At 39.3% G+C, this 22,623-nt stretch overlaps 1 protein-coding gene across 1 annotated transcript; it reads left to right on the forward strand.

Annotated features, from left to right (window-relative positions):
* The first annotated feature begins 10,793 nt into the window (after positions 1 to 10,793).
* Positions 10,794 to 22,623, forward strand: LOC140120578 (receptor-transporting protein 3-like). The gene is made up of 4 exons (XM_072139564.1): positions 10,794 to 11,064; positions 11,832 to 11,902; positions 19,393 to 19,578; positions 21,717 to 22,623. Exons 1-4 carry the CDS (start codon positions 10,891 to 10,893, stop codon positions 22,063 to 22,065), a joined length of 780 nt encoding a protein of 259 aa, XP_071995665.1. The 5' UTR covers positions 10,794 to 10,890; the 3' UTR covers positions 22,066 to 22,623.

A 22,623-nucleotide genomic window follows, 5' to 3' on the forward strand; every position in this document is an offset into this window, starting at 1 on the left:
ATACACTGTGCCGCCATATACCATATAATACATACAGCGTGCCGCCATATAATACATACAGCGTGCCGCCATATACCATAAAATACATACAGCGTGCCCCCATATACCATATAATACATACACTGTGCAGCCATATACCATATAATACATACACTGTGCCGCCATATGCCATATAATACATACAGCGTGCCGCCATATACCATATAATACATACACTGTGCCGCCATATACCATAAAATACATACACTGTGCTGCCATATACCATATAATACATACACTGTGCCGCCATATACCATATAATACATACAGCGTGCCGCCATATTCCATATAATACATACAGTGTGCCTCCAAATACCATATAATACATACAGTATGCCGCCATATAATACATACACTGTGTTGTCATATACCATATAATACATACATCGTGCCGCCATATACCATATAATACATACACTGTGCAGCCATATACCATATAATACATACACTGTGCCGCCATATACCATATAATACATACAGCGTGCCGCCATATAATACATACACTGTGCCGCCATATACCATATAATACATACAGCGTGCCCCCATATACCATATAATACATACAGCGTGGTGCCATATACCATATAATACATACACTGTGCCGCCATATACCATATAATACATACAGAGTGCCGCCATATAATACATACACTGTGCCGCCATATACCATATAATACATACACTGTGCCGCCATATGCCATATAATACATACAGCGTGCCGCCATATACCATATAATACATACACTGTGCCGCCATATACCATAAAATACATACACTGTGCTGCCATATACCATATAATACATACACTGTGCCGCCATATACCATATAATACATACAGCGTGCCGCCATATTCCATATAATACATACAGTGTGCCTCCAAATACCATATAATACATACAGTATGCCGCCATATAATACATACACTGTGTTGTCATATACCATATAATACATACATCGTGCCGCCATATACCATATAATACATACACTGTGCAGCCATATACCATATAATACATACACTGTGCCGCCATATACCATATAATACATACAGCGTGCCGCCATATAATACATACACTGTGCCGCCATATACCATATAATACATACAGCGTGCCCCCATATACCATATAATACATACAGCGTGGTGCCATATACCATATAATACATACACTGTGCCGCCATATACCATATAATACATACAGAGTGCCGCCATATAATACATACACTGTGCCGCCATATACCATATAATACATACACTGTGCCGCCATATACCATATAATACATACAGCGTGCCGCCATATACCATATAATACATACACTGTGTCGTCATATACCATATAATACATACAGCGTGCCGCCATATACCATATAATTCATACAGCGTGCCCCCATATACCATATAATACATACACTGTGCCGCCATACACCATATAATACATGCAGTGTGCCCCCATATACCATATAATACATACACTGTGCCCCCATATACCACATAATACATACAGTGTGCCTCCATATACCATATAATACATACACTGTGCCGCCATATACCACATAATACATTCAGCGTGCTGCCATATACCATATAATACATACAGGGTGCCCCCATATACCATATAATACATACACTGTGCCACCATATACCATATAATACATACAGCGTGCAGCCATATACCATATAATACATACACTGTGCCGCCATATACCATATAATACATACACTGTGCCGCCATATACCATATAATACATACACTGTGCAGCCATATACCATATAATACATACACTGTGCCGCCATATACCATATAATACATACAGCGTGCCGCCATATACCATATAATACATACACTGTGTTGTCATATACCATATAATACATACAGCGTGCCGCCATATACCATATAATACATACAGCGTGCCGCCATATGCCATATAATACATACAGCATGCCTCCATATAATACATACACTGTGTTGTCATATACCATATAATACATACAGCGTGCCGTCATATACCATATAATACATACACTGTGCCGCCATATACCATATAATACATACAGCGTGCCGCCATATACCATATAATACATACACTGTGTCGTCATATACCATATAATACATACACTGTGCAGCCATATACCATATAATACATACAGCGTGCCCCCATATACCATATAATACATACAGCGTGCCGCCATATACCATATAATACATACACTGTGCCGCCATATACCATATAATACATACAGCGTGCCGCCATATAATACATACACTGTGTTGTCATATACCATATAATACATACAGCATGCCGCCATATGCCATATAATACATACAGCGTGCCGCCATATACCATATAATACATACACTGTGCCGCCATATACCATATAATACATACAGCGTGCCGCCATATTCCATATAATATATACACTGTGTCGTCATATACCATATAATACATACACTGTGCAGCCATATACCATATAATACATACAGCGTGCCGCCATATACCATATAATACATACAGCGTGCCGCCATATAATACATACACTGTGCCGCCATATACCATATAATGCATATACTGTGCCGCCATATACCATATAATACATACACTGTGTCGTCATATACCATATAATACATACACTGTGTCGTCATATACCATATAATACATACACTGTGCCGCCATATACCATATAATACATACACTGTGCCGCCATATACCATATAATACATACACTGTGCCGCCATATACCATATAATACATACAGCGTGCCGCCATATACCATATAATACATACACTGTGTCGTCATATACCATATAATACATACAGCGTGCCGCCATATTCCATATAATACATACAGCGTGCCCCCATATACCATATAATACATACAGCGTGCCCCCATATACCATATAATACATACAGCGTGCCCCCATATACCATATAATACATACAGCGTGCCCCCATATACCATATAATACATACAGCGTGCCCCCATATACCATATAATACATACACTGTGCAGCCATATACCATATAATACATACACTGTGCCGCCATATAATACATACAGCGTGCCGCCATATACCATATAATACATACACTGTGTCGTCATATACCATATAATACATACAGCGTGCCGCCATATACCATATAATACATACAGCGTGCCCCCATATACCATATAATACATACACTGTTCCACCATATACCATATAATACATACAGTGTGCCGCCATATACCATATAATACATACAGTGTGTCGTCATATACCATATAATACATACACTGTGCCGCCATATACCATATAATACATGCAGCGTGCCGCCATATAATACATACACTGTGCCGCCATATACCCTATATTATTTACAGCGTTCCGCCATGCAATATAGATACATTCAGTGTACCATCCTTGTAAAATATACTATATGGCAGTATATGTAGATATACACACAGTCATACAGCATGTACACATATATACAGCAAATATGCAGCATATACACTCATATAGCATGCATAAACACACACACTCGTTACACATATACAGTATACACACACTTCTATACAGTCATACAGTATACATACACACACACACTCACCATACAGTATATACAGATGTATATAAACATATATATATACCCACACACAGGGGTGCACCTAGCCTTTCTGCTGCCTGAGGCGAGCTATAGAAAGACGCCCCCCCCCCCCCACACAATCCATATATGTAATATATCAAGGAGCGTCAGGACCAGACCCAATCATATTGGGTTAATATGAAAATAAAGCAATGCAAAATACATAAAGTGTGCCACCGTTCACTATATAATACACACAGCAAGTTACCACAAAGAACAAAATACAAAAAACGATCCGCCATATAATATGAAATCAATATAGCGTGCCACCATATATCATAAAATACATCCGGCGTCCTTCATGTAATATATACTACATACAGCGTGTCGCCATATACCATATACTACATACAGCGTGCCGCCATATACCATATTATACATACAGCGTGCCACCATAAACCATATAATGCATACAGCGTGCCGCCATATACCATATAATACATACAGCGTGCCCCATATACCACATAATACATACAGTGTGCCTCCATATACCATATAATACATACAGCGTGCCCCATATACCACATAATACATACAGCATGCCGCCATATACCATATAATACATACAGCATGCCGCCATATACCATATAATACATACAGCGTGCCCCCATATACCATATAATACATACACCATGCCCCCATATACCATATAATACATACAGTGTGCTGCCATATACCATATAATACATACAGCGTGCCACCATATACCATATAATACATACAGTGTGCTGCCATATACCATATAATACATACAGCGTGCCACCATATACCACATAATACATACAGCGTGCAGCCATATACCATATAATACATACACTGTGCCACCATATACCATATAATACATACACTGTGCCACCATATACCATTTAATACATACACTGTGCCGCCATATACCATATAATACATACACTGTGCCGCCATATACCATATAATACATACACTGCTGCCATATACCATTTAATACATACACTGTGCCGCCATATACCATATAATACATACAGCGTGCCGCCATATAATACATACACTGTGTTGTCATATACCATATAATACATACAGCGTGCCACCATATACCATATAATACATACAGCGTGCCCCCATATACCATATAATACATACACCATGCCCCCATATACCATATAATACATACAGCGTGCCGCCATGTGCCATATAATACATACAGCGTGCCGCCATATACCATATAACACATACACTGTGCCGCCATATACCATATAATATATACACTGTGCTGCCATATACCATATAATACATACACTGTGCCGCCATATACCATATAATACATACACTGTGCCGCCATATACCATATAATACATACAGCGTGCCACCATATACCATATAATACATACAGCGTGCCCCCATATACCATATAATACATACACCATGCCCCCATATACCATATAATACATACAGCGTGCCGCCATGTGCCATATAATACATACAGCGTGCCGCCATATACCATATAACACATACACTGTGCCGCCATATACCATATAATATATACACTGTGCTGCCATATACCATATAATACATACACTGTGCCGCCATATACCATATAATACATACACTGTGCCGCCATATACCATATAATACATACAGCGTGCCGCCATATTCCATATAATACATACAGTGTGCCTCCATATACCATATAATACATACAGTGTGCCGCCATATTGTTGCATGGAAGCTAGCGCAGCTGCGCCAAAAAACTATTGTGTGCCCCAAAACCCCGGCACAGACACAAAAGTGAGCAGCGCAACCCTTAGTAAATGAGCCCCGTTATGTTCACCACAAAATTGTGCCATGATTCAGAATTCAGAACGGTGGCATCCACTTCTGAATGGGTTGGAAGCAACAAAGGTAAGTACTACTACTTAACTACTGGATTTTAAAATTATATTAGCCACTGAAGCCAATATAAGTACATGAAGCTGACTGACAGCCAGGCTCCTGATGCCAGTACTACCTGCATACAGAAGTGCACTGTATGACCTTACTAATAAGATACGATCATTGTAGAAGGTTACTGTAGGGTATTTACATTTATAAAAGGTTTGCTGCAGGTCCTTATTATACAAAAGTATAGTTAAGGGCATTATAATTTATAGTAGGGTCACTGTGGGGCATTATTATATTTATAACAGTCACGCTGGGGCATTATTGAAGAAAGAGACTTCCTATACCAATAATAAAGGATCCTACTAAAATTAGGAGGGCACTATAAGGCACTCGGGGCTCGTCCAGGTCAGGAAACACCTCCTAACTGTAGTCATATGTAAAATTAACTCCTCATCATGAGGATCTCATAACAAGAAATCCATTCACTCACCTAGTCTCTCTTGTGGTGGACTCATCCTCCAACCACAAAGTCCAAAGACACCTGCGCCTTATGAGCGGAAGATAACATCATGTTCCAATCGGGCCGAGTGCCTGGATTCAGGCTCCTCCCTTGATGCACATCATCTCGCGGGAGGCCTGTCAACAACCCTAGCACGTTGATTAACGCAGGACATAGAAATCTTTCGGTTGTACCAACAAGTTAAGAAAATGAGACTGCTGGGACTAGGGTAACCCCTTCCTGACATTTGACGTAATAATACTGCATGGTGGGAGGGGCTTTCCCACATTTTGCAGTATTATTACATCATGCCTCTGGCACCGGCTCATAAACGGAGCCGGTACCAAAATCATGGGGTGCCAGCTGTATGTTACAGCTGGCACCCGTCTATAGTATCTGCGATCGGAGTTTCCTCCGCTAAATCGAGGGGGGTGGGGGGCGCTTACCGGGGTGGTCCTATACTCTGCTGTCATCCCTGGGATCTGCCAGTAACCCGGGGATACGCAGCTTCTTCCTGGAGCCGGGTCCTGACTTTGGGCAGCATACTCAGTGTGTCACATAATACAGTGTAATACATCTGTATTACACTGTATTAGGTAAAGAAGAGCTTGATCAGAGGATCGCTTGTTCAAGCCAACCTGTAAAAGTAAAAAAAAAAGTTAAAAACACTGAATATAAACATTTATTAATAAAAATAATTAATTAAATAAAGTTAAAGTCCCCTAAACACAAACATTCCCTATAAATATTTAATAAAGTAAATAAAACACAAAATCACCAGAAAAAACCCACATATTTGGCATCGCAGCGTCCATAACAATCTGTAAACATTATTGGACCCGCTTGGTGAGTGCCGTAAAAACAAAACCCTAAAAACTCGCCAAAAATGTACATTTTTCATTGAATCCCTTCACAAAAATGTTCTAAAAAGTGATAAAAAAAAGTTATGTACGTAAATGGCCCCAAAAAAATACAAGAAGAAAGGAAACCAAAATTTACGATTTTTCTTCCTACGTACATTTAAGAGTTAATAAAATCTCATTAATGAGCTAATGACCCACTTGCATGAAGTATTTGTAAAGTGTATCTAATGTCGCAAAAAATAAGCCCTTATTTGTCCAAATTTCCCAAAAAATAAATATTGTATAGCCAATAAAAAGGGAAAATGCATAATCTGTTCTGAATGGTGCCTCCTTCTCTTTGATGCCCTGGCGTGTGCCCATACAGCAGGTTACCATCACATATGGGGTATTGTTACACTCCAGAGATATTGGGTATCAAACTTTGCGGACCATTTTGGTATTTTATCCACTGAGAATTTGTACATTTTTTGAAAAACACATTCATTTAGCCCAAAAAATGTAAATTTCAAAATTGCATCCGATTTTGTTTTATCCCCTGTAAAATAATTTAAGGGTTAACAAACTTCATGAAAGTTGTTTTACATACATTAAGGGGTGTAGTTTTTATAATGGGGTAATTTATGGGGTTTTACTTTTATTTAGGCCATGGATACATAAAGCAGACATTTGGTTAATGTTAGTTATCAAGTTTTTTTGCTGTTATGACAACGTATGGAAAAAGTAGAACATTTTCAATTTCAAAAATAAAGACTTTTTCCAAATTTTCACCAAATATCAGTTTTTTTCATAAATAAACGCAACACATACCACCAACATTTTTCATTTAACATGAAGTACAAAGTGTCACGAGAAAACAATTTCAAAATCACTTGGATATGTTAAAGCGTTCCAAAGTTATAACCACTTATGGTGACACAGGGCACATTTGAAAAAATGGGCTGTGTCAGGAAGGTGAAAAGTGGCTTCGGCGTTAAGGGGTTAAATATGTGTATTTGAGTTAGCAAATGGCATAGTAATAGAAAACAGAGTTTAGTGGCACAGTGTCAGATTTGTGTCCAACAATGTAGAAAAAAATGTGCATGTAATGGGGCGTGTTCGTGCTTAGTTTGCGAAACACTTAATACAGCAACACAACAGAATTGTGTTGCACGCTGTATATTAAAGGTGCACCAAAAAGATGGTACACAGAGCAGTGCAGGGTGCGCCAGTATTCAATAATATGAGGCACCCTGCACATTCAAAGTACAGTTTGCCTCACCACTGATAAAGCTGGGCCTGTGTGTTAGATTTAGGATGTCTGTATTAGGTTGTGGATGAATGATAAAGTTGCCTTGAATGTCTTACTTTGATACTCCATAAAAATAATGAATTCATATGCTAAAGATCCCATGCTTTCCTTTGATGTTACAGAAAAATAGTAGATTAAAATTTTTGTACATGTATTTACCCAGTGTTGCAAACCTGGGTAAATAGTATTTTTATAAAATTATGCTTTTATAAGTCACTGAGGTGTATACAATGTATGAAGGGAGTGCAATTGCACGTCACCATCCTGATCAATACCAGCCACTGCCGCTGTGTTGCAGTATTAACTCCTTTGCACCACGACTATATGTTGTGGTTCTGTGGTGGGTAGGGGGGGTATGGCGAAAGCTCTCTCCATACGCAGTGAGTGTCAGCTGTATAACATGATTGACAACCGCCTTTAATTGCCTTAACCTAACAGTACTGCCAGTGGTTGCAGCAATCTAGGATTGTTGATTGGCACCCAAGATGTCATCGGATGGTGCGTACGGTTGCCATGGCCCAATGTTTGCAAAAGAAACTCGTAACCCTGCCATGAATATTGATCTGCAATAGCCTGGCCAGCTATTATTGATGAGCAGTAAAATTACTATATACTGCAATTCAGTAGTAGAGTGATCAGACCCTCCAGGGTTAAAGTACCCTAGGGGTCTGAAATAATACTTAAAAAAAAGTTTATATCCCTAGAACACATATAAAAATTAACTGTAAAAATCATAAACATGCTAGCTATTACCATATCCCAAAATGGCGGTCTATCAAAATATAAAAAAGAATATTACCAGCCGTAATGGAAAATAGCGCTCAAATTTCCGGATCACCACTTTTTTTGCCAATTTTCCATCTATAAATATTTGAATAAAAATGATCAAATTGTCATACATGTCCCAAATTGATATCAAATAGGTCAACACCTACCACAAAAAAATTACACCTTAGATAGGAAAGTACACTGAAGTAGAAAAAAGTTATTAGCCTCAGAATTTGGTAAAATGGCAAAGGATTTAAATTTTTAAAAATCTAATAAAACCTACCATACATAAATTTGGTATCCCTGTGATCGAGCAGATCCAAAGACTAACAGGGAGGTGTCATTTGGAGTGCACAAAGAAAGCTGTAAAAAAAGAGTCCACAAGAAAATGCTGCTAATGTTTCAATTTCACAACAATTGGAATTTTTCCAGCTTTCCAGTACCGGTACATTTCATGGATTATTCAATGGCACCACTAAAAATTTTAATTTGTCCCGCAGATAACAAGCCCTCACACATCTATTTAAATGAAAAAATTGAAATGTTGTTGCTTTTAGTTTCAAATGACAGTAAAAAACAGAAACACAAAAACAAAATGGTGTCCAGAAAGGGTATGATATAGCATAGCAAGATGTAATGAAGCTGGATTTAATACTCTTCATGTCCTGAGTTATTCAATGTGCTAAGGTTATTGACATGCCTCCCACAAGACTACATGCATCAAGGGAGGAGCCTGTGTCCGAGCACTTGGCCTCTCAGTTGTCAGCGGACTTTGCTGCTTAGGAGCCTAGTGGATTTCTTGTTACAAAATCCTCATGATAAGGGGTTTACTTTAAAAATGACTATAATTAGGAGGCATTTCCTGAGTTGGACAAGCCCACAGTTTAGAGCTAACACACTTATATTGGAGGGTGGTCTTGAAGATACAAGACGTGCCGTGTGCATTTCATGATTTAAGTAAGCCAGATGAAGCACTGATTGCACAAAATAGCCATCACTTTTCCACCATTTTGTATTCCTCCCTTTCCCTGCAAAACTTTTTAACTCTGAAATAAAGATGGATTAAGAAGAAGACAACGAGTGCCATTCTTTTCTTGTAAGATACTGACTTTTCTCAACCAGGTATTTAAGAGCAATATTCTCTGCTATCAGAGCTTTTCTAAGTCATACATTAGTGCACATTAGTCTCACTGACCACACTTTTCTGAACCACGTATTAGTGTGCACTATTCTCCCTGACCATACTTTTCTGTACCACATATCGGTGTGCACTATTGTCACTAACCACATTTTTCTGAAGCGCATATTAGTGTGCTAATCACACTTTTCTGAACCACGTATTGGCGTGGGCTATTCTCACTGACCACAATTTACTGAACAACGATAAGGTGTGTGTTATTCTCACTGACCACAACTGACAACAAGACTTTTCAGAACCACTTTATTCACTGACCACACTTTTCTGAATGATGTGTTTGTGTGCGCTATTTTCACTGACCACATGTTTCTTAACCACGTATTGATGTGTGCTGTTCGCAATGACCACATTATTCTGAACCATGTATTGGTGTGCACTATTCTCACTGGCTACACTTTCCTGAACTACCTTTAAAAGCTCTATTCTCTTATAGGAGCAACTTTGTAAGCAATATATGATTGGTGATGATGATTAATGATTTTTCGCTGGATAAATACTATACATAGATAGGATTTACAAAGTCTTGCTGGATGATGCAGTACCTGCTAATAATCAGGCCTGGTCTTTGCAAGTATTTCTGTATAATCCTGTATAATCAGTAATAATATTCTGCACTGATGCAATTCTTCACAGTGCCATTATAATGGTAATTATTTCAGATTTCCTCCTGTCCCTAATAATTGGAACATCTTCTGTACACCTCAGTGCCCTGGACAGGGAAATTGCTGCTGTTTCACAAGTCCATCCCTAGCTGACTGAACCTATGATAAGTAGAAAGCTCTTCCGATTCACATGTCTTGCCCAGCCTATCAGAGGCATGCCTACGGAGGACATGTCTATGGTTGCTAAAGGCTTCAGCAGTCAATCAAGCAGCTTTGGACTCGGATCCCGAATAATGAAATTCGGTACGGACCTGAACAATGCAATCCAGAACCAGGTACATAGAGAGACATAAATGGTTGTCTAAGTTTTGAGCATTTTCAACCAATGGAATCATTTTAAAAAAATTTGAATAGTTGCGGATCTGAAAGGGGCAGATCTCTTCCATTCTGCATAATTGGGAGACCTTGTTCACCCAGTAAAAAGGAGATGGGGGTTAAGGGAATCTCCAGAGGGAAGGGAAAATTGCTTCTGCAGCTAGGATGAGTTGTAACCACAGAAGTTTAAATCTTGCAATGTGAGAAAGTGGGACCTGGTTCAAGAACAAAATTGTGGGAGTGAGTTGAGATGCTCCTGGCCACAGTTTGGTAATGACTACGTACAGAATCCCAGAAATGGCATATTTTGATACAGTCCCACCAAAAATGGATACATTCTAATAAAAATTTATTATATAAAATAAAAAATAAAAAACAGCCCACTAAGTATGAGCAGGAAGTAAGCCCATTGGCTTGCACACCAGGCGTCTTGGTGACTTTTAGTATTATGTGCACAGACTTTATACACTAATGCTGCTTTTTCCACTTTTAAAAGTTGGTGGAGAAGTGGGTGATTAGCCTGGCTACCTAATGTGTACCATAATATGTTTAACAAATGTGACTTATTAATAAATCCAGATATTTGCAGATCTCAGTCTCAGGAGGGGAAGTAACATTTCTGAATGCAATGTGTGTTTATGTTTTGTGTAATGTTTTATTCTCTCTACCGATTATTGGCTATAAAGTCAGTGCTTTTCTCATAGTTTCAGTTTCTTTTCTCTGCTAGAGCTGCAAGAGGAGGCAACCAAGATCAGAATTTGATGCCCTCTGTGAGCTTCAGGAGATTTACTCAGTCGGGTATGTATATCATTTAAATTGCTTTTTAGTTTTTCTTATTTTTTTTTATTTGATATAGTTTTGTATATTATTGTTGTCCACATTTGCTTATGAAAAGGTGTCTTATGTTTACTGCATTTGATTAATCATCAGGCAGGATCTTACTCAAGCTTGTTATTTAAACAAATCTCAGTTTATTGAGTAGACTAGAAGTGGATAATACAAAGGAGTGCAGAATAAACAGGCATGCATTGGTGGAACAGTTTTTTTAGACTGTCTTAGGAAATCTTTGGCTAACACACCTTGATAACTGCGGTACATGTTAATGTCTACAGTGAAAATGTGACATTTTAATTTAAAAAAAGTTGCTCACAGATAGGCAGATGCGTCAGTTATTAAAGGGATTCTCCCAAAATTCTGACAAAACACCTGGTGGAGTGAGTGTGTGTGTGTGTGTGTGTGTGGGGGGGGGGGGTTTCGTTAGGGTTGTCAAGGAAAAAATGAAAACAATAATTACAATTATTTTTATCGCTGCAGTAATTTGGCTCTTCAGAAGTTTTGAGGGGGTTTCAGGACCTGCTTCCGCCAAAGAGTGCCCTCCTCTGAGCCGTTTCTGTATGTCATAAGAGGTCAAACCATTATTATTGACTTATGCAATGCCATCAGCTTCCATACTGCTATACTTTTCACAATATTTAGGAAATGCATTCAACAATTACAAGAGAGTGATGAGTTAATGAGAGTGATAAAGAGGAGGGTATTATTGGTTTTATGTATTGGGTGGTAAGTATACATTAAAGATGTAATATGGAATTGGATAGGTCTTTATAGGTTGAGTTGGGGAACATTCTGAAATGTATTCCTTCTGTAATCTTTCCACAGTGAATGCCAGAAGAAGAGTTGTATTACATGATTGTAGGAAATGTCTGTAGTCAGGTGAATAAAGGTTACTATGGCTGTAAAGCTGCAACATTGCAGGAATGTGTACAGTTTGTTAGCTAAGAAGTGGATACAACTGGAGGTAGAGAGAATGTGGATTTGTGGATTAAAGGTAAAGTAAAAACCGATATTTCTAAGGTAATAAGTTAAAAACTAAATCCAAATCCAAAAGACATAGGCCCACATTTATCAAAGCATTTGCACCAGTTTTATGACTAACTTTGCACTGAAAAGAGGGAGCAAAGAGAGAACATGTATTTATAAAGTGTCTTTTTTGCAGGAAAAAATTGCACCTAAAGGGGCGTGTTAGGGCACCACATGTATTACTGACGTGTGCCACAGTTTTGCAGCATGGACAATGTGCACAAAAAAAAAGATTCATTCTGTATTCTGTTGCAGCAGTGCAGGGGGCGCTAGGTTAATGAAGACCGTGCATCAGTTTTGAATAATTTGGCGCAGCCTGCACACTCCACAGGCAAACTACACATAGTACAGACTGCACTACGTAGTTATAATAAATGTTGGCTATAATCTTGTTCCGCACATTGGCCACAAAATCCAAACTATGGAAACATAGTAATGCACACAGTGAGGCAGATTTACTTACCCGGTCCTGTCGTGATCCAGTGGCGTGTTCTCTGTGGAGGATTCGGGTCTTCCGGCAATTCACTAAGGTAGTGCGCCCGATGTCCACCAGGTGTCGCTGCTGCGCTGAAGTCCGTCGGAGTTCACTGAAGTTCACCGTCCTACCCTGGGTGCAGACAAGCGCGTGTCAAACCGCGTGTCAACCCAAATCCGTTGGATTTTCTTACGGCCACGCCCCCAATTTCCCTCGCATTGATGCCGGCACCGATGCGCCACAATCTGATCACTTGCACCAAAAACCTGGTGCAAATCAGGGAAAATCAGCGCGAAACGGTAATATTCAGGTAACCCGATAGTAAATAATTCGGGCCCTTAGTAAATGACCCCCAATGTACACAAGACCAACAGTTCTTTATTGACAGTGAATAATAAAAGCATCTAAAAACACAAACACTGATGTATACCAGAGAAGCACCACCCCCTTACAGTATAATACATGTTGTAAAGTGCAATACATAGAAAGAAATAGAATAAAAATATAATATGATCCAGAAATGCACAAATTTGCTGTTGATTGGGCTCAGTCTTATATTATATTCTTACTTTTTAATTGACCCTCCCCAGAAGACAATGGTGTAGTATATAATGCTTGCGATAGTTGATTTGTAAAACACTATCACAAGCATTATAAACTACACCATTGTCCACTGGGAAGAGTTGCCGCCTCCCAATGTGCATGTACGTCTTAGCACTAACAGCTAGGATCTCGGTACTCGCATTCCCGGGTGTGTAACCCTATTGACGCCAACACAATACCAGTTACCTCGACAACATAGCAATAAAGTACATCTTATCCGACAAAAAACAAGCCATAAAACAGTCATCCGTATACAAAAGAATAAAAATGTTATGCCTCCTAGAACAATGCAAAGCAAGAAAGAGTTCTATATTCTGCAAAACAAATAAAAGCTATATAAATACTTGGGGACCCATAAAATAAGGATAATATATTATTTTTTATGGTATGGTGAACGGCCAACAAAAAAAACCCTAACCAGAATTAATGATTTTCTTATCCCCACGAAGAAAGAGTTAGTAAAATCTCATCAATTAGCTATTGAACCCCACTGAATAATATACCTGAAAAGTGAATCTCATCCTGGAAAAAATAAACACCCATATGTCCACATTAAAAAAATATAAATATTTTATAGGCTGTAAAATGTGCCAATGCAAATCAGCCCTTTTCCATTCTACTGTAGTATACTGCCATACTACAGTATGGCAGTATATGGTGATTTTCCTCCTCATTCATTACAATGTGCAATTAGCACATTGTAATTAATGGGTTAAACCGAGACAGCCTCAGGTTTTTGGAAGACCCGAGGCTGTTATAGCAATGGATCCCCACTCCCCGATGATGTCACGGGGAGCAATGGCGATTGCGAGCAATATGCAACAGAGACTTACCGGCTATGGAAAGGGCTCCCTCCTGCTCCTTCACAGAGATCACAGCCTTGTGAGCTGACATCAGTGGGGGTGGGAGGAGCTGTACAGGAGCACAAAGGTGGGGGCTAAGATCTGAGGAGTGAGTAACACAGGCAAGTCACATGTTGTTTTATGAAATGCATCCAAACCAAAGCCCAGCCCCCGTGACTACCCCAAGATTTTGTCAGGGTGCAAGGTAAGTTATAACATACAATTATATTGTAATTAGAGAGGGGCGAACTTGTTGAAAATCAGTTCCACCTGATTTGCGTATTTTTTAAAAAATTTGATTCGACCCAAATCGAATCATGACAAATCAAGTTAAAAAACAGGTATTTCCTGGCTGCAGAGAGCCTGTAGGGTGTTGTAGAACATTGTGCCATGCTCAAATATGCATAGGGAGTGTGGTTTGGTCTTCAAACAATGCTTTATTTTAGTATGACACGCACATGACAGCCACCGCTCTTAGAATCGCTTCACTCTTCAATTCCATGGGCACTTACAGAGGCCAACTTCACCAAATAAATGAAGAGGGAACACAGCCTGACAAGGTAACGTCTGTGCCAGCTGCACTCTTTTTACACTGACATCAGATGATTCCATAGATTACAACAGAACCTGTTCTGTTAAATGCGGATACATGTAGAACCCCCCCAAAAGATTGGAGAGGGTGTCGGCAGTAATTCTATATTGATGTCACTGATCATTTTGCCCTTCATTTCATCCGTCAGTGTCTGCTTTCAATCGGTCAATCATCCATCATCAGTATTGCTAAAGCCAAAAACAAACATGAGTGGATCCAAAACAGAGATGACCAGTAAATGGGATATTTGCATGTCCTCTGTGTTCCATATGCACTCCTGCTTTTGGCTATCAATCCTGAGGCTTTTCATTCCTTCTGCCAGATAAAATGAAGGGGAAAACCAAACATAGTGGCAATGTCATAGAGTGGTGGAGGGTGAAAACAGCATTATGGAAATCACAGGATGTTCCAGGGAGACAGCGGTCAGTTGACAGCAGCATGAGTAGGCCGCAGGAAGCACAATGACAATTTATGGAGGTGGCGGAAACATGGTAGGCCACAGAGTGGCACAATGACAAATTGTGGAGATGGCAGCAGCAGCATGAGGTCAAAGAGTGGCACGATGACAAATTCTGTAGGTGGCAGCTACATGGTAGGCCATAGAGCGGCACAATGACAGAGTGTGGAGGTGGCCGCAACATGGTAAGCCACAGAGTGGCACAATGACAGAGAGTGGAGGTGGCAGCAACATGGTAAGCCACAGAGTGCCACATTGATAGAGTATCCCACGAACCCACGGACTCTTTGCTGCCGCTAGATGACACCGGCAGTTCTGGCCTCACAGAGTCTCCCCTGCCGCAACGTTCCCTTGCTGTGCTGCGACCTGTGGCCACTCCACCTGCCACCTCTCTGACATATTGGTTAATCAACTATGTTGATTTGACACGGATCTACTTTATCTAACAAACTTGAAATTTGGGGTATACAGAAGCATAAGAACTGACACCCTGGAATAGGAGCAGAAATCACTACAGAAACTATGTGGATTTTACACAGCTTTCTTCCTATTCACTTCAGCAACAAAAAAGAATTGCTATTTGGGGTATACAGATCCCCCAAAACGGACACCCTGGAATTGGAGCAGAAATCTCTACAGCACAGTACAGTACAAGCAGCTGGATGCTGGAGACAGCACATGCAGTGTGAAATGCCGAGATTGAAAATGGCTGCCTGTTTTAATAGGGCTGTGTGACATCACATAAGCCTGCCGGTCGCTGATTGGCTTACAGGTCTGCACATGTGATCAAGGGTGTTCCTTTTTCCTTCCCAGAGTTCTCTGCCCCATGTAACACGTTCTGATTGCGTCTATTATGGTAATAAAGGAGAAAAAAAAACTTTGTTCCCACGAATGACCGTAAACTTTGAATTTGTGACAAATCGAATTTTCCCTGAAATTCGGACTGAATTCTACTTTGTTCAAATCGATTCGCCCATCTCTAATTGTAATGCAAATGCTTATAAAAGTCAGAGAGGAAATTTTGCACCGCAGGTGTGCTGGGTCCCTGGTGACAGTTTCCTTGTAAGTTATGCCACTGTTGCCTAATAAATATTGGTTTTAACCACCCACTATTTATGCCATGTGTAAATTGGTAATTTGGCGGTATAAGTCTTTATTTTGTTATGATTAGTTCATAAATTGTAAAGATTATCCCTGTAGAAAGGCAAACTAGGATGCTATTTTACAGGTAATGCAGCAGGAACAAATATATCTGTCCTTGTCACACCTCTCTGCCTCTGTGAGGCAGACTGCAAAGGAGGATTCCTCTAGTCAAGTGACAAGTCACCAGTCGTGTGACTCACCAAGTAGGCAAACACACATCTTGTCCTCATTCTAGACACATCATTTATTCAGATCAAGCATATAAATTCATCACAAATCAATATTCTGCTTAATTAATATTACAATATAGTTTAAAAACAAATCTATAATCATCTGCTAAATAATTTCACCATACAGTACAATGCTTCTGCTAACATAATACTACAACTATAAACCCAGATTATATGTCCTTTACTCAAATAATGGCATAAAACCATATATAGGTACTCAAGGAACATTTTCGTAACAAATTGCACTTCATAGTTTTTAATATTCCATGCCGTGTACTGGGAAGCGGGAAAACAATTCCAAATGCAGTGAAATTGGTAAAAAAATGCATTTGTGCCGTATTCTTTTGGGCTTGGATTTTAAGGATTTCACTGTGCGCCCCAAATGACATGACTACTTTATTCTTTGGGTCGCTACGATTACGGGGATAACAAATTTGTATAGGTTTTATAATGTTTTCATACATTCACAAAAATTAAAACCTCCTGTACAAATTTTTTTGGGGGGGATTTTGCTGTCTTCTGGGGTTAATAACTTTTTTATAAGTTGGTGTACAGAGCTTTGGGAGGTGTCATTTTTTGCTGATTTTGATGACGTTTACAATGTTATCATTTTTAGGACTGTACGACCTTTTGATCAATTTTTATAAATTTTTTTTTAAATGGCAAAAAAGTGCCATTTTTGACTTTGGGCGCAATTTTCCGTTACGGGATTAAACGCATTGAAAAACCGTTATCATATTTTGATAGATCGGGCATTTCCGGATGTGGCAATACCTAATGTGTTTATGATTTTTACTGTTTATTTACTGTTTGTGATTTGAATTTTTAGGGTTTTTTTATCATATTTTTCTTACATTTTTTTTTATTTTTACTTTTACTATTTTTCAGACTGTCTAGGGTTCTTTAAGCCTAGGTTGTCTGATCGATCTTGTCATATACTGCCATACTACAGTATGGCAGTATATGGGGATTTTCTTCCTCTGATAGCTGATAGCACATTGCATTGAAAGGCTTAAAACAAGACAGCCTCGGGTCTTCATGGCGTCATGTGGAGTGACGATCCTCGACAAGATGGCACCAACATCTTTTTGAAGCTGCCGGGATCGGCGGGAAAACACCCGCGATCGCTGCTAGCACCGATCGCGGGTGTTACCAGTAAGTCTATGCTGCAATGTGCAGCAAAGACTTACCGGCTATGGAGAGGGCTCAGCCCGTGAGGGGGTTAATGGGCAAAGAATCAAATGAGCAATTATGTACAGTTTTAAAATGTTTGACGTATTACAATTAAATGTGTTATCAGTTCCTTTTATATGCTCATACCTCCTGTATCATTTAGGTGATGTTGCAAAAGAGTTATTATCATTTTACAGGTAAACAGTAGTATTTCACTATAGGGCTCAAACACTGTAGGGTTGTATAACAAAACAGTCAAAATCCACTTCCTCCATTTCCTAGAATAGACATCATAATAATATTTGTTATCCCTGCTACCCAAAATGTGTCATCAATCAAAATATAAAAATAATTATTCTAACCCAAAGAATAAAGAGATTGGGTAGTTTGGATTTAAAAAGATGTCAAAATCAATCCAGAAAGGAATGAAACTGCATATGGATAATTTTTTAGGGCTTTCAAGCACATGGCATTGAATATTAAATGGTGCCTCTAGGAAACTGAATTTATCTCGCATATGACAAGCTTTTTCCGTAAACAGAAAAAAGGTTAAGGCTTTTGGAAGATTTGGAGTAAAGTAAAATGTTAGTATCAAGGGTTTAAATCTGTGCTGTATGTTTATAATGGCACTGATTTAAAGCCCAGAGACAAGCAGTGTACCTTAATGGGGCTTTGGCACACATGTTATTTTCATATGTAGGTATATGTTCAAATTAAACATATAATTATGATTGATTAATAATTACGGTATATAATACTCCATAGAGCTGTTGGTTCATGTTTGCCCCATTCAGTTTATGTCTGAATTGAATTTGCAAAGTAATTGATCAGGCAATCTATAATAGCATTTGAGTACAGCAAGAAGGAAGAAGATGGAAATTTGCTCAGTTCTAGATGTTATCATGTTTTTCAGAGCAATGGCTGGATCATCAGTTGGAAATATTTGGATTGACACATTTGCATGTCTGCAAAAGAAAGATTTAGAAGAAAAATATAGAAAAAAGTGGATTTTGCAGTTCAACTACAGATTGAAAGACAGTTTGACTGAAGAGCAGAAAAAGAATGGCTGGAAGATATCTCAAACCACAAAGTTTGCCTGGTAAAAATAGTGTTAGCCAAATCTACATTACCAAAATTTTAAAGAGCAATTACATCCTCTAGCAAAGTTAAAATAATCCATTCACTTTCCTTTAAATACTGAAGAGAAAAAAATATAGGATCTTCCCAAATTAAAGCCAAAATGGCATTCTCATCGTTCATTAACAGTTACCGTTCATTAACCTTATACCATTGTTTACGTGTTTTATACAAAATACTTACATCCCAACCTTCAAACGCTGAAAGAGGGATAGATGTTGTAATCTGTATAATAGACCGATGGTCAGGGACATTACAAACCTTTACACCTTATGTGAACCCCACCTGCTTAGAGTAGAGTACGGTCTTCTCTGTTCCATAGTTTAGGTCAGTCATGGCGAACCTTTTAGAGACAGAGTGCCCAAACTATAACCAAATTATTTACCGCAAAATGCCAACATTGCATTTTAAGCAGTAAGTTATCGCTACCTGTTCTTCAACATCTTTCAATCGTATCGGCCCCCTGAGGCCACCAATACAGTTGAAAGAAGGAGGGCACATTCAGACTATCATTGTAGCTTCTCACCAGGGTCTCTCTATACAGTAAGAATGGTGGGTACAGTAGGATGACCTACAAAGATAATGCAGTTCTATCAACACCTTCTCACTTCCACAGTTCCTTCCCAAGGTTCCATACAGCCAATGAAGTGTCACTTTAAAATAGCACTGAAAGCAGCATCTCTTAAGCTGCCTGGGACTGCAGGAAGATTTGGTTAATTTTTTCCTGTTTGGTGAACTCTGTGAAGGGGTTGATGGCCTGAGTGCCCACAGAAACGGCTCTGAGTGCCACCTTTGGCTCCCGTGCCGTAGGGTCGCCACCACTGGTTTAGGTGGTTCTTTATGAAGTTTTCTATGCCACTAATTATTCCTTAATATTTGCCACCAACTACTGCTCATGGTTAGTGTTGCAGCTGTATTATCCATCTGCCTGAGGGAAAGGATTAATGTTTCGGATTAGTTGGAGCCCTGGAACTCCTCCAAGAGTGGAAATCTATTAAAACTCCTTCTGGAGGAAGTTCTAGAGAGTTCTGTGCCAGTTTCTTCAGACAGCCTGAAGTTTGAGGACACAAGTCCTGCAGACACTAGCAGCCTTCTGCTGAGGGCTACCCCTCAAACAAGCCTGCAGCTCAGCCTACCTAAACTGATGCCCAAGGAGACAACCTTCTTCTGTAGCCCCAAGCTGGAGGTGTGAGCTACACCAGACTGCATCCAACCATCAGCTACCTAGGTTCTGGCAGCAATGACCTAATAGCCTGTTACCATTGATGCGTTAGAGCAGTGATGACGAACCTATGGCACTGGTGCCAGAGGTGGCACTCAGAGCCCTTTCTGTGGGCACTCAGGCCATCACCAGGGATTCATCCAGATATCTTCCTGCAGTCCCAGACAGACCAGGACTTGCTGTGCACAGAGCTATTTTAAAGTGACAGCTCTACCTGGGACTATTTTCTGCTTTATTGGTGTCCTCAGGTGCTGGTATCAATGAAAACTGTGACAGAGAAGGGAGTATAAACCACAAATTAAATTTCTGTGTTGGCACTTTGTGATAAATAAGCGGGTCTTTGTTGTAGTTTGGGCACTCGGCCTCTAAAAGGTTTGCCATCACTGTGTTAGAGTCTTGGAATAGAGAGTTTGATATTCATAATACTATTTCCACTTGTGATCCTTGGCTGCCAATAACATACCTTTACAATCTTTCCAGGGCTTCCCCTTCTTTTTGCATCCCCTTGCTAGCCCTGCTTGGCATGGAAGAGGTCTGTTCACTTGGTCCAAGCTACCTGTTATACGACTAACACTAGGCCACTAGTCATATGAACAAAAGATCCTGCATATAACAGGGGGTTAACACAGATTGCCAAATTAAAGGTGCAGTACCTGTAAACAACAGTACACTAACATCATTCTTCACTTCACTTGAAGCATAATATCCTGTAAGGCATGCATGTCAGTCTATGTTCAGGCACCCTGACTACAAGATTAGCTACAAAAAGGCTGACTACTCAAATATGCAGTTTGTGAATAGATTTTAATGTACACACATGGTTTGCACATTTGCTTTTGTCTTGGCTTAACTACCATTGTTTTTCCTTTTTTTTGTAGCTTTACTTGCACTAAATGCTCTCATTTTTGGAATTCTGGTCGGGTCACCCTTATCTTTCATTACTGTCTCAGACAATCCAAGACAGGCACTGTGCTCCTACGGCCCTTTTCCCAAATGTGTCGGGCATGTGACAATGACAACTTCATCAATGCTACATTTAAGGAGGAAAGTGTCAAAGCTATTCTACAAAATATCATTCAGAAAATCAGAAAAAACTGTTATCGTGAGAAGATTGACTTTCCTACCCATAGTGTAGATTATAGAATAATAAGAACCAAACCTCATGAAAGGGATCTCTGTGAAGCGTGTTTGGAAGGTGTATGTAATAGAGAACAAGATGGCTTTTAAATGTAGAAGTCAATATAAATGTATTAAATTATGCAATCATTGTTTAAACATTGTACACAAATAAGTTACTTAATGAAAAAATAATAGCCTAAAATAAAAAATGGCCTTGATCTAAATCTACATTCACTTACGGCTTGTAATAGAAAGATAACTAAATGAATAGAATTGCAGGATAGTGGGTCTACCTAAGAAACTGTTAAATAGTATATGGTGTGAAGGATTACCTATTGACATCATGCACACTTTTAATCATGTAGTACCTTTACTGTGTTTTTTTGGGAGATTACTGAAATAATTGTAACTGTCATTTATTACTGTTCTTTAACATGAATGTAAGGCTAGCGGGTTTCTACACAACTGTTAGGATGTAGGGCCCCTCTAAGAACCTGGTTGAAGGAAGTGTTGTACAGTACGGGCGGTACCCTACTTAAGGACACCCAACTTACATACGACCCCTAGTTACAAACGGACCCCTCTGCACACTGTGACCTCTGGTGAAGCTCTCTGGATGCTTTAAGGAGTATTCTCGTCTGAGCATTCACATTCAGTTTCATTAAT

The sequence above is a fragment of the Engystomops pustulosus genome, chromosome 3 (assembly GCF_040894005.1).
Source record: "Engystomops pustulosus chromosome 3, aEngPut4.maternal, whole genome shotgun sequence".
Lineage (NCBI taxonomy): Eukaryota > Metazoa > Chordata > Amphibia > Anura > Leptodactylidae > Engystomops > Engystomops pustulosus.

Coding starts and splice junctions, on each gene's coding strand:
- LOC140120578 (XM_072139564.1), top strand. CDS start 10,891: ATGATAAGTAGAAAGCTCTTCCGATTCACATGTCTTGCCCAGCCTATC. Junction 11,065..11,831: donor ACAATGCAATCCAGAACCAG/GTACATAGAGAG, acceptor TTTCTCTGCTAG/AGCTGCAAGAGGAGGCAACC. Junction 11,903..19,392: donor CAGGAGATTTACTCAGTCGG/GTATGTATATCA, acceptor CATGTTTTTCAG/AGCAATGGCTGGATCATCAG.